At 56.9% G+C, this 12291-nt stretch overlaps 1 protein-coding gene across 1 annotated transcript in view; it reads left to right on the forward strand.

The window, feature by feature from the left end:
• Positions 1 to 12291, forward strand: part of Cdh22 (cadherin 22) — a 112637-nt gene that overhangs the window by 60261 nt on the left and 40085 nt on the right. Inside the window, exon 4 of the mRNA XM_078036419.1 lies at positions 9010 to 9129. Coding sequence (XP_077892545.1) covers positions 9010 to 9129 — 120 coding nt within the window. The remainder of the gene's footprint in view (positions 1 to 9009; positions 9130 to 12291) is intronic.

Consider the following 12291-nt stretch of genomic DNA (forward strand, 5'->3'; position numbering starts at 1 on the left):
TACCCAGGCTCTGGCCCACGCCCAGCCCACCGCGTCTCCCTGTCCCAGCTCACCACTTCCCACGGCTGGGCCGGCCACTCAATTTGGACAAGCCAGGGAACCAGGAGCAGGGAGGAGGCGGCAGAAATTAAATCAGTTTGTTTTATTTGAGCAACTTTGTGAAGGAGAAGCCAACCTGACGCTGGGAGCGCGCGGAGGCTCCAGGCAGCTTTGAAAATCAGTCACCATTACTGAGCCTCCTGATCCGGGTGGGCGGGGGGCGGGCCGACAAGCAGCAGCAGGGTTGGGCAGCCTCGGAGATCAGAGGGAGCAGGGACGCAGCTTGGGACATGAAAGGCAGCAGTGCTCGCAAATTAAACCACTCAGACTTTAAAAGGGAAGGGAAGTGTGCCGGGGGCCCAGAGCCGCGCTCCTGGGGAGGGGCACCTGCCACGCTGGGCCTGGTGCAGCCAGCAGATCCTGGAGTGGAGGGCCAGCCGCCAGTGACCGTGGCCGCTCCCTGTCCTCCTCTGGGCCAGCTACCCTTCTGAGCATTAAAGGGGGTCGTTCATATCATTCACAGGTGTTTATTGAGGGCCTACTATGTGCCCGGCACTGCAGGCTCTGGGGCTCTGAGGTCCACACGCTGGAGCAGAGACAGGAAAGAAACGCATAAGCCACGAGTGCAGGGGGCAGAACAGGGAGCAGGCAGGGATCTGGGGGGTCATGTTGTGGGTAGAAGGGTCAGGGACATTCTAAGTGGACACTCGATCATAGGCTCGAGGAAGAGAACCTGGGAAAAGCTCTGGGGAATGGTGGTTTCCAGACCCCACCGTGCTCCCCCGTTACCTGTAGAGCTCATGAAAGCACCGATGGCCACCCCCACCCCCACCCCAGGTTCATTTGTCTGTCTCTGTGGTGCCGGGACGGAACCCGGGCCCTGAGCAGGCTAGGTAAGGGCTCCAACGCTGACCTAGGCCCCCAGCTCCCGCCACTCCAGGGTCTCTGATTCAGTGGGTCGGGAACTTTTGAAATGGTGACCAATGCCCAGGTGATGCTGCTGGTTTTGGGACCGCGCTTGGAGAACCACTAACTTAGAAGAATGTTCAGGGCACAGGGAACAGAAGGTGCCAAGGTCCTGAGGCACAGTGTGTTGGTCATACCTGAGGGATAGCAAGGACATCAGTGTGGCTGAAGAAGAGTACGTCTGGTACCTCAGAGGAAGGACCAGAGAAGCTGGGTCACGCAAGACCAGGAGCCGTGGAAGGCTTTCAGTTGTACTCGGAATGATACAGGGAGCCCGACGGTGAGGCCAGCCAACTTATTTTTTTTTTAAAGAATGACTGGGCTGTGGTGGTGAAAACAGACTGTAGGGGGCGGACGGGGGAGGAGGGAGGGGACGTGGGGAGGAGCTGCCTGCGCAGGCGCCAGGTGCGGTGGCAGGGGTGGGTGTAGGTGTGAGGAGAGGTGGGACGCAGGCGTGGAAGGGGTCTGCGGGGACTGTAGGGTGGGAGGCCCGGAGACCGGCAGGTGCTGCAGTTCTGACCCCCAGAGCTGGATGGAGCTGGAGCCGCTGTGACTGAGACAGAGACTGAAACTCAGCGCTCCAGCAAGGACAAGTTTGCAAAATAAATTAAGAATTCATCCTTGGACGTGTCCAGATTGAGACATCCCCTGGAAGTCCAAGTGGCGATGTCAAGGGGACAGGTGGACCTAGGGGCCTGAACCTCGGCAGCGCGAAGGGGCTAGAGACTCCACTCGGGGAGCCATCAGCGGAGAGGGAGGCTGAATGAAATCCACAGGGGAGTGAGCTTAATAAAGAGGAACTGGACGGGTGATCTCTCCCTGTAGGGTCCGGGACCCCTGTCCTAGAGTGGACAGAAAGGATCCCGTAGGGTCTACACTCAGTCTAACTCCACCTGCTTACTAATGCACCTGTGTACCAGACACTGTACTTGGCACTACTAGAACACAGAAATGAGAAACCCAGTTCAACCACTACATTTTTTTCTGGGCAATGCAGGGGATGTAAAGAGAAGTAATATAATTAAATCCACAAATGTTTATTAAACCCATTAGATCACAAGTCCTTGGTTTTGTAGAGCTTGCAAGATGAGTCACCCAACTCAGCCAACATGGACGAGCACCTGCTTTGTACTTTGACCCAGCAAGGATAGAAAAAGAAGTAGTTGCTTTCCATTCAGTAAACACTTATTAGTGCCTACTGTGTACGTACACAGCCCTTTGCTAGGTAAGAGCGGATGCCCAGGTGAGCAAGACACTGCCCCTGACCTCAGACAAGTGGCAGGTGCATTCCATCTCCTGCACCAGCTTTGATCAATTGGTAGTGACCAGGGCTGGGTTGAGGAACCCAAGACGAGGCACGGCAGAAATGAGCGCCCCAACGGATTAGTGGCATCTGCTGTGAGCAGGGTGAGAAGGCAGTGGCTTATGTGCCCTGGAATTGGCACTGCTGGGCCCCAGGACAGGGGCTCGACAGACTGGAATGGGCAGGGCCCTGCCGCAGCCCAGGCCTGTGTTCTCCGACTCCTGTGAGCAGCATCTGTAATGGACGGAAAGAGCCTGTTTTGTAGTGGAGCCTGTGCTTCTTGGGACATTCACTAAATAATAGCTATCAGCCACCGCGGCTTTCACAGAGCGATTTTCCTTTATCCTCGCAATCCTGGGGAATAAGCAGGGCAGGTATCACTGTCCTCATTTTGCCAATGAGGAAATAAACGCAATGAGAGATAAAGTGACTCGTCGCAGTCTCCGCGGTTGGAGCCGGAGCCGCAGCAGTAGACCCAGAACCTGGAAACGGGACCCAAGACCCTGGGCAGCATCTGTGGCTCCCCGGGGGACAGTCCTGGCCGCTTCTCGCACAGGAACCTCTAGTCCAAAAGCCTCTAATCGCATTCAGTCCTCCCAGGAGCTCTTCCAAGGAAGCTGACATCCCCATTTTACAGCCAAGGAAATTGAGGCTTGAGAGAGGACAGAATATGGAAGTGGGAGACTAGGAGGATGGCTAAATCCAAGGCTGGGGGGTGAGAGGGAAGGGGAAGGCAGGAGGCACGGTGCTCCCCAAGGGTCTCATTTGGGGAGGGCAGCAGCAGGCTGGGAGCCTCTGATTGTCCCATCTGCAGCCAGAGAGAGTGTGGCTCAGCAGCCCTCAGGCCCAAGCCAGGAATCAATCGCTGGCCTCTGCAGAGACGACTTCTAAAGATGTTTTTAATTAAAGTCCAGGAAGATCTATATGTGCAATATCTCCTTGCCTAGCAACGGCACTGGCTTTCGCCACCCAGGTCGGGGAGGGGCCGGGAGGTCTCCGGTGGGGAGAGGTGGCAGCAGGGAGCAGAGGCCCTGGCCTTCAGGAGATGGCCCTGGGGCGCAGGTGATTTGCACAGGAAGGAGCGGTCCATGTCTCTCTCTGTCTTTCCCCATCGACAAATCATCCACCAGACATGAGCTCTGTCTGGTGCCAGGCCACGTACCCGTGGGGTGCTGGGGGCTAGGTGATAAAGCCGCCTTCAAGGGCCTAGCACAGAGTGGGTGCTCTCTAGGTGTGGGAGGAACGCACGCTCGTGAATCATGAGCACCAATGCTTACTTACAGAAACTGGCAGAGGATGCTTCTGAGGGGTCTTAAAATGTGGCTGTCCAAATAGACAAGGTCGATGGAGCACATGGCGATGGAGCGTGTAAATGTTGAGGGGACAGAGGAGCTCGTGGGTCTCACTTTGGGGTGGCAGGAGAGTGCTCTTTCTCAGGGGAATTTATCAGGCTCACACAGACGCGCAGGGGCTGCCTGGGTGGGCAGACTCTGACTGGGATCTATAAAGAAAGAAAGAGTGACAGGAGGGTGTGGGGGAGCCTGGGCCCCTGGAGAAGGGTGTGTGCAGGGTCCCTCGCTCACGGTGCCTGACCTCACTTTTCTGCTCCTTGTCCCTCCTCCTGCTGTCCCCCTCCCTGCGTCACAGGTGTTTCTGTCTCTATTCCATTTTCTCTGTTTCTGCCTCTTCCTGTTGTGCTCTCTGCCCGTGTCTGGCCTGTGTCCATTGGTCCCTCATTTCTCCACCCCGAACCCACTTTCCTGCCCCTCCTCTCGGTGCTCCCCTCTCCTCTGCTGGGCTCTGGACCCACCCGTCCCTCTCGGTCCTGCAGCCTCACCTCCTGTGGGGCGGCCTCCCTGCCTCCCCTGTGTGTTATTCATCTACCTTGAGCTGCCCTGTGTGGGTGGCCGGCAGCAAGGTCAAGAGCAGCCCAGTGAGCCAGCGTTGTGAGCCGTGATCCAGAGGAGCTGGGGGAGAGCTGGGGAGGGTTTGTTTCCTGTGTGATCTGAGCGTCCCTGGGCTCGACAAGTGGTTTTTAATTTTTAATAGAAAGTGTTCCGTGCAGCGCTGGCAGCAGCAGGGGGTGGGACTCTTTTTTTTTTTTTTTTTTTTACAAATGTTTGAGAAGCTAAATGTGAGCCTGGGGTGTCCCCAGGCCCAGCAGGGTAGCAGAGGAGGTAGGGAAGAAGCAGGGTGGTAATAATCACAAACATCTTCAGGGTAATGACACCGTCATTGAGGACCGGGTTCTTTTCTGGAGTGCTTCCTTTCTGCCTTCCCATCAAGGGGTCCCCCACACTCAGGGATCAGGGGGACAAGGTGTGATCTCCATTTTGCAGAAGGGGGACCGGGTCCCCGTCAGCTGGCCAGCTCAGTGGTTTTCCTGCAGCCACGCACAGAGCTGGGGACAGGGCTGCAGTGAGAAGCTGTGTGCCGTCCCCGAGCTCCACTCCACGCAGGGCCACCCACTCCTGGAGCCCGCTGGGGCCTAGGTCGCACCCCCACCCCCACAGCAAGTGTTAAGGGACAAAGCAGGACACAGGTTCCAGTTCCACCCGGGATGGACCCTGTGAGAGCTACCCGGACACCATGAGAAATCGGCCAGTCCCTGCCTCCAGATGCTGGTGCCCAGGGGAGCCTACACAGGGCCCGGGACCTGGCACCAGCTGCTTCCTGACTATACAGAGGAGGGAAGGAGTGAGCTCCCGTGGGCACCCACTGCCCCCCAGCCTTACCAGCCTCTTGGACCCATCATCTCTCACCCTCCGAGCATCTCAGAGATACAGGTGGGACCTTCTAATAGCGCAGGTGAGGAAACAGGCCAGACGGGGAAAGACTTGGCTGAGGGCGGGGCGTGAGGACAGGGTGGGATTTGAACCCAGGACCCTGAGGCCAAAGCTCACCCACTCTCCTTGGGGGTGTGAGGAGTGTCTTCTCTCAGGACTGTGACTTCTCCACGGTTGGTGGGTGTGAGGCACCTGGTGCTTCCTTCTGGTGTCAATCTCAGGACAGGTGCCTGAGCCCAGGAGAGTGACCTGCTGGCTGGGCAGAGCTGGCTTGGAATTTCCCCCTACTCGTTACTAATGATGTGGCCCTGGAAGTCACCAGCCCCTCCGTGACTCTGTTCTCTCATCAGTTCAGTCAGGGCGTGGCTCCAGGAGCTTATAAAAATGCCCTCCGCAGGCTCCACCCCAAGAGCCCTGTTTAGCTGCTCTAGGACGGGGTTCAGCGTCAGTTTTATTTTAAAACTCCCAAGAGCTTTCTCTGATGTGTAGCCAGGGTGAGGGCCATGGGTTCTGTGCCCTCGGGGACCTGCCTGTCCATATTTAACATTCTCATGAACCCCTGAGCCCCAGGATCCTGTTTACCCAAGAATCCCTTGGGCAGCCTTCCTGGCCTCATCCAGCCTGGACTTAGGCTCTCAAGCACCATTTCCTAGGAAGGGCTGGTGGGCAGCACCATGGACAGTGCCCTGCTTGTCCCAGCGACCCCAATCCACTCCTGGAAGTCTGGGCTTGGACCGGCTGCCCAAGACTCCCGCCCTTCCTCTCCTCTCCCCGCCTTCTCCTTCTCTGAGTTTTCCCTCTCTCGTTCGCCATCTACTTGGACTCCAGCTGACCCCCTCTTGCCTTTAAGGCAGGATCCAGGTGAGTCTGGACATCAGATCCACCTGCGCTTGAATCCTGCCTCTGCGACTTCCTTACCCGGAGCACCCAGCCGGGCGCTGTCCTTGGTGCTGAACGTGGGAATCTGTTTGAGATCTCACAAAGGGTTTGGTGGTGCCGTCACTGAGGACGTTGGGCATGAAGAAGTTCCGAGCTCAATTCAGCCTCCACATCCTCATCTGGAAAGTGGAAGTTTCCGCAGGGCTCACGGCAGGGCCTTATTGCATAATTTCCATGAGATAACCCGTACTATGGCTGGCACCAGGGTATCCAGCATAAAGTAGTAATTCAACAAAGGCAATCTGTAGTGATCATTGTTATTGGATAATAATATGTAATCGCGGGTTTCAGCTCATGAAAGGCATATCGATTTTCAGAAGTTTTGTGATATCACACTCGTGACTTGAAATTGGGCCATGGTGGGAGTATTTACACCACAGAAATCAGTGGATGTCAGAAAGGTGGGGTATCCCTTCCCCACTCCACCTATGTCATAGAGGTGTAGTGAGATCTCAGACTGGCCGTGGCAGTGCCTTGTGCTGGGCCTGGGCGGGGGGGGGGGTCCACCTAGGAAGGATGACCCTGAGGGGCTCACAGCAGCCATGAGCCTGGGACCCCTTGTCTCCAGTTCCAGGGAGCCTCTGACTGGGGGAGGTGGGAGGGTGTGTGGCCTGAAGAAGTCGTTCCTGCAGGGCCTGGGAGAGCGGTGGTGAATCACTGGCCCTTCGCCGTCCCCACGTGTCGGCATTAACTGTAATGGCTGCAATAAAGAATCCCAGATTGGGGAAATGATTCCATCATCCCCGCGGGAGTCCCTGGGATGCAGCCATGGAGAGAGAGAAGGAGAGAGAGTGTGCTCAGCCATGTCCCTGGGGAGTTGCTCAGCCCGACACTGTGCCTTGCCCATGGGGTGGAGGGAACAGGCAGGAGGAGTGAGTGGAGATCCTCCCTCCTAACATCCAACAGCCACCGTCTATGGAGCACCGTCAGGAGCCTGATGCTTTATGTATCTTCTCCCATTTCAATACCTCTGCCAGGGAGGCGTGATGGCACTGTGCGCTGGCCTGCGGGCCCCCAGACAGCAACCACCTGCATGTATCCGGTTCTTAGTGTGGCCCAGTCACTGTCCTTGGTGCTGAACACGAAAATCTATTTGAATTCTCAAACCCATCTCCGGAGTTTGGTGATGCTGTCACTTCATTTCATGAATGAGGGGTTGAGGCATGAAGGGGTTCATGATATGTCCAGGGTCAGAAGTCTAATAAATGGCAGTGCCACCACTGATTATGATTCCGTACAATGAGCCACTGTCCCCACAGTCCCTGCTTATGCTGTTATTGGTACCCAGGAAGGCTTTGGCCTCACAGTCCTGGTTTGGAATCCCACAGCTACTTCACACTGTGACCTCAGTCAAGTCTTCCACCCTGTCTGGCCTGTGTCCTCCCCTGTGGTATTAGAGGCGCCCACTCTGCATCTCTGAGATGCTCAGAGGGTTAGAGGTAATGGATTTAAGGGGCTGGTAAAGCCAGGTGGAGTGGTACTCCTTCTCTGTGTAGTCAGGAAACACCTGGGGCCGTGTCCTTAGCACTGAGTAGGAGGTCTCAGGCACCAGCAACAGGAGGGAGGGGGCTTGTCCCCAGCTTGTCAGGGCAACTTGGACACGGTTGACATGGAGCTGGAGCCGCCAAAGAGAGGCGCATTGCAGGGCCGGCTTGGGAGGCTCTGGCTGGGAGGGGGACCCAGAGAGGGAAATGAGAAATGCAAAGGAGTGAAAAATAAATACATGTGTCTGTCTGGAATGATCGAGGGCCCCAGGCGGGAGGCGGGAGAGGCGGGCAGCGGGCTGGGCTGAGCAGAACTGCTGCAGTAGCACTTCCAGGCTCACTCATTAGCCAAACAGTGAACTGGCCTCACCTCCCAGAATGCCACTGTGCCAGCCCGAGAGCCCAGCCCCGCTGGTGGGAGCGTCCCAGCCAATCCCCGTGGGAGATGCCCACCCAGCACAGGGCATGTCCCTGAGGTGGGGTCTCAGTCTCCCTCCACTGGGTTACATCTCAAGCCCCCAAGGCTCCCTCTGGGTCTTCCAGCCCATTCCGTCTTTCTGGAAAGGTTCAGATGGACTAGACAGCTTCGCTGGCCCCTCCGATTGACCCCTCCCCCACCCGGTCCAGGCTCACGTCCCAAGCCCTGCTTTCGTCAAATTGAACATGATGTCAAATTAGAGCCATCTCTGGGACAGGCCGAGAGAAGCTCCCAGTTTAATGAGGCAGCGTCGAAAATCAATAACTTAATTGCCGCTGTTTGATGGACTTTTATCCAATTTATACTCTCCCCAGCAGGCTACGTGCAGAGCATGAGGACGAGCGCCCGGGACTGCGGGGGGCTGTCTGGGCGCCCGGGGGAGGGGCAGGGAGGGCACCGGCCCAAGCTGCTTTCCAAGGGGAAAGCTGGGCACTGAGTTCTACTGCCCAGGGGCCCCGAGGCACCAACCCCCAGCCCCAGTGAACTCAGCTGTCCCTCTGGGCTGTCTGTCCCCTACTGCCAAGGTGGGGCCAAAGGGGCTGGAGTGGTTTAGACCTCTGGGTCAGGAGGCAGGTGCCTGGTCTCTGGTCCTCGCTCCGACTCTCACTGTGGCCACCTTAACCGGGATAATGATTGCTGCCACCACCTTTGAGAGGCTGCCCCCAGCCACTCTGTGCTGGGAGTTCAGAATCCATTCCCTCAGCCTGGTGCCGGGAGACCAGGGGCACCCCGTCTTGTTGGGGAGGGAGCACATTCAGAGCCCCACTGCCGGGAACCACCCTGGGGAGGTGACATCCAGACCGGACTCCATGGTAACCCCTGGGCCACTAGGAGGGCCTGGGGGTGGGGGGGTGCAGCCCCTGTGACTCGGTGTGGGAATGGGGTGTGTGAGGGGGCTGGCCTCAGTGACCTCCAGAGGGTCTCCTCTCCCAGCTTCCCCGGGGTGGGCGAGGTGGGAGGGAGGAGTACAACAGCTGCGGTGACCCCCTGTCTTGCTTGGTCCCCGGGACTCAGGCACGTCCGTGATGCAGGTGATGGCCTCGGATGCAGATGACCCCACGTACGGCAGCAGCGCCCGGCTGGTGTACAGTGTGCTGGACGGCGAGCCCCACTTCACCGTGGACCCTAAGACCGGTGAGGGCGGGGCGGGGCCGGAGGGTGGATCCGGGGAGGGGCTGTAAGGGGCGGGGGCCAGAGGGTGGGTCCGGGGCGGGGCTGTAAGGGGCGGGGCCAGAGGGTGGGTCCGGGGCGGGGCTGTAAGGGGCGGGGCCAGAGGGTGGATCTGGGGTGGGGCTGTAAGGGGCGGGGGCCAGAGGGTGGGTCCGGGGCGGGGCTGTAAGGGCGGGGCCAGAGGGTGGGTCCTGGGCGGGGCTGTAAGGGGCAGGGCCAGAGGATGGATCTGGGGCGGGGCAGGGCCAGAGGGGCGGGGCCGGAGGGTGGGTCCTGGGCGGGGCTGTAAGGGGCGTGGCCTGAGGCAGAGACTGGTGGCGGGCGGTGCCCAAGGGGCAGTGGAGAACCACGGGACTTGAACTCTAGCCTTCTGACCGAGGCTGACGTGTGCCTCAGAGGACGCTGAGACAGGCACCTTGCGGGGTCCGGAGACTCCGGGCCAGGGGAAAGAGGGGCAGCGGGGCAGGAAGAGGGCGGAATGGGCAACAGAAAAATGGGCTGGGCCCTGCAGGACTAGAGGAAGACAAAAGGCAGGACCTCAGCGTCTGAACTCAGCGGCCTCGGTAGTCCTTGGCTCATCTGAGGCAGGCGCATCCCCAGTCCTTATGGGGTCGCGAGGGTCCCTTTCAGCAGACCTGGGAGGGCTTCTTTCGGGGGTTTGAAAGCTCTGCTTACCGGGCTGCTGTTGAGGATCTGATGGAGAGGCAAACGCTTGGAGGTCGCTTTCCCACAACCCACTCCCCCCACACCCCCTCCAGTCAGGGGTGCAGCACCCACCAACCCCCACTTCCCTTACTCTGGGGTTACGACTTAACTAGTCTCTCAGGGGCCTTGGGAGAGTGCCAGGGAAGACAGTGAGAGGATGGAGGCTCAGAGAGGTGAAGTGACTCACTCGAGGTCACACAGCTGGGAGAGCTGCTGATTCCACTGGGGTGCTGTCCCTGCCCCCAGAGTAGGAGAGAGACGAGACATCAGACACCACAGAACGTTTATCAAAGGCCATGATGGGGCTCAGAGGACTGTAGGAGGAGGGGCAGGCCTGGGCCCGGGCAATTAGGATGCAAGGTGGCAGCCAGATGGAGACTCCAGAGAAGAGCATTCCAGGCAGAGGCCCCGAGCAGACAAAATAGGGAGGAGAGTGACTGAGGCCCCAGGGGACTGTCAACAGAGCCTGGAGGCCATGTGGAGAGGCGGCAGGAACTGTGATGGCCTAAGCCAAGCTGAGGGCCTTGGATTTTAGTCCAAGGGCAATGACAGGAGGTGGGGGTTGATGAATTGGGTTTGGGGTTCTTGTTTGTGGGTTTGTTTGGTTTGGAGGAAGGAGGATTCCAGTCTAGAAGCGCAGTTAGAATTGCGTTCTCTTCCACATAGCATCTTCATTCCTTTTTCCCTCCTTGCTCAAGTGATGCATTTTAGAAAACATTAAATAAATGTTAAAAAGAAAGTACTTCCCATTCCCTAGTCTGGTAATTGCAACCCCAAAGGTGGCTGCTAGGTGTGTGCATCCTAGGAGATCTTGGATTCATTCACTTGGAAAATATTAAGTCATTTAAAAAAATAGATTAGACATTGCAAGGTTCAAAATTCAAAAAGTTCAAATGAGTATTTAGTGGCAATTCTTCACCCCATCCCGTCCCCAAGCCAACCAGTCTGTGTCCCCAAGGCAACCAATGTAATTTTCCTGTGAATCTTTCCAGAGCTATTCTGTGCATACATAAGAAAATAAGACACATGTATTTGTTTTATTTTCTCCATGAATGGTAGCTATAGGCATACACTGCTTGCTCTTTTGCTTCACAATATGTCTTGAAGATTACTCCATATCAGTCCATAAAGAGCTTCCTAATTCTTCTATTTAATGCCTGTTATGGATACACCAAAATTTATTGCACACTCCCCTATTGATGGACACTTACGCTGTTTCCAATCTTTTGCTACCACGAACACTGCTACAGCGAATAACCTCATACATACATCATTTTGTGCCTGTGTGAGCATATCTGCAGGATAATTTTCAGCAAGTAGAAAAGCTGGGTCAAAGAGCACATGCATTTGGAATCCCAACAGATAATGCCGAACTGTACCAGATTACGCTCCCGTGAGCCACGTGTGAGAGTCACTTCCCCCTCCTCCTCGCCACCACCACGGGCTCATGGATGACTTCTGATCAGGGAGTGACATGCTCAGGTTTTTATTTTAACAAGATCCCTCGGGCTGCTGCGGTAGAGCTTGGCTCCAAGGCGGGAAATGGAGTCAGGGAGGCCTCAGAGCCATACTGACTTTAGGATGAGAGAAGATGGGGGAAAGAAACCTCCAGAACTTCCAGGGGCCCACTGAAATATGGGCATGGAACTCAGAGAATGTTTGGGGCTCTTTAAGTTTTGGCTCCCGTGTGCGCCGGGGGAGGAGGGTGCCTCTTTGTAAGATTGCTGAGAGGGTTCGAGGGGAAGTCTATTCATGCATTCAAGTATTTATTGAGTGCCTCCTATGTGCCTGCTCTAGGCACCAGGAATGCAGCAAAGGGCACATTCAGGACCATCTGGAGATTTTACTGACATATTGCTATATGTTTGGTAGTGATGAATGCAAGGGAGGACCATAAGCCAGGGTGGGGAGTAGACTTGGATGAAGAGATTAGAGCAGCCTTACTCTGGGGAAGTGACTTGAGGTAGAGATCTGGATGGAGTGAGGGTATGGGCCACAGGGACTGGAGGTAAGAGCACTGCAGGCCCGAGGAGCAGCAAGTGGTCAGGTGTCCTGCCCAGCGCCGGGCACAGGGGATGAGGATGTCAGTGATGGGGACTTCGTCCTTCTAGTAAGGACTTTGGAGAGGATAAGCCTTCAGGAGGAGAGGCAGAGAAAGCCACAGATGGGAGGGAAGGGCAAGGATTGGGTATTGGGACTGAGAGGGGTGGCCAGATGAGAGACTGGGCTCTACAGCCTGAGGCCAGCCACTCTCCGGGGATCATGCCCCACTGCAGAGGGTCGGGAGAGGGTGGCGAGTGTGTGTTCTGGGCCCAGGAGAGCAGAAACAGCTCCCCCGAGCCAGAAGAGGGGCATCGTGCCAGACAGACCAAGGCGATCCAGCGGGGTCCTTCTTCCCGGGTCTCCGGCTGGCGCAGGCTG

This window comes from Ictidomys tridecemlineatus, unplaced genomic scaffold, assembly GCF_052094955.1.
Source record: "Ictidomys tridecemlineatus isolate mIctTri1 unplaced genomic scaffold, mIctTri1.hap1 Scaffold_3593, whole genome shotgun sequence".
NCBI classification, from domain to species: Eukaryota; Metazoa; Chordata; class Mammalia; order Rodentia; family Sciuridae; genus Ictidomys; species Ictidomys tridecemlineatus.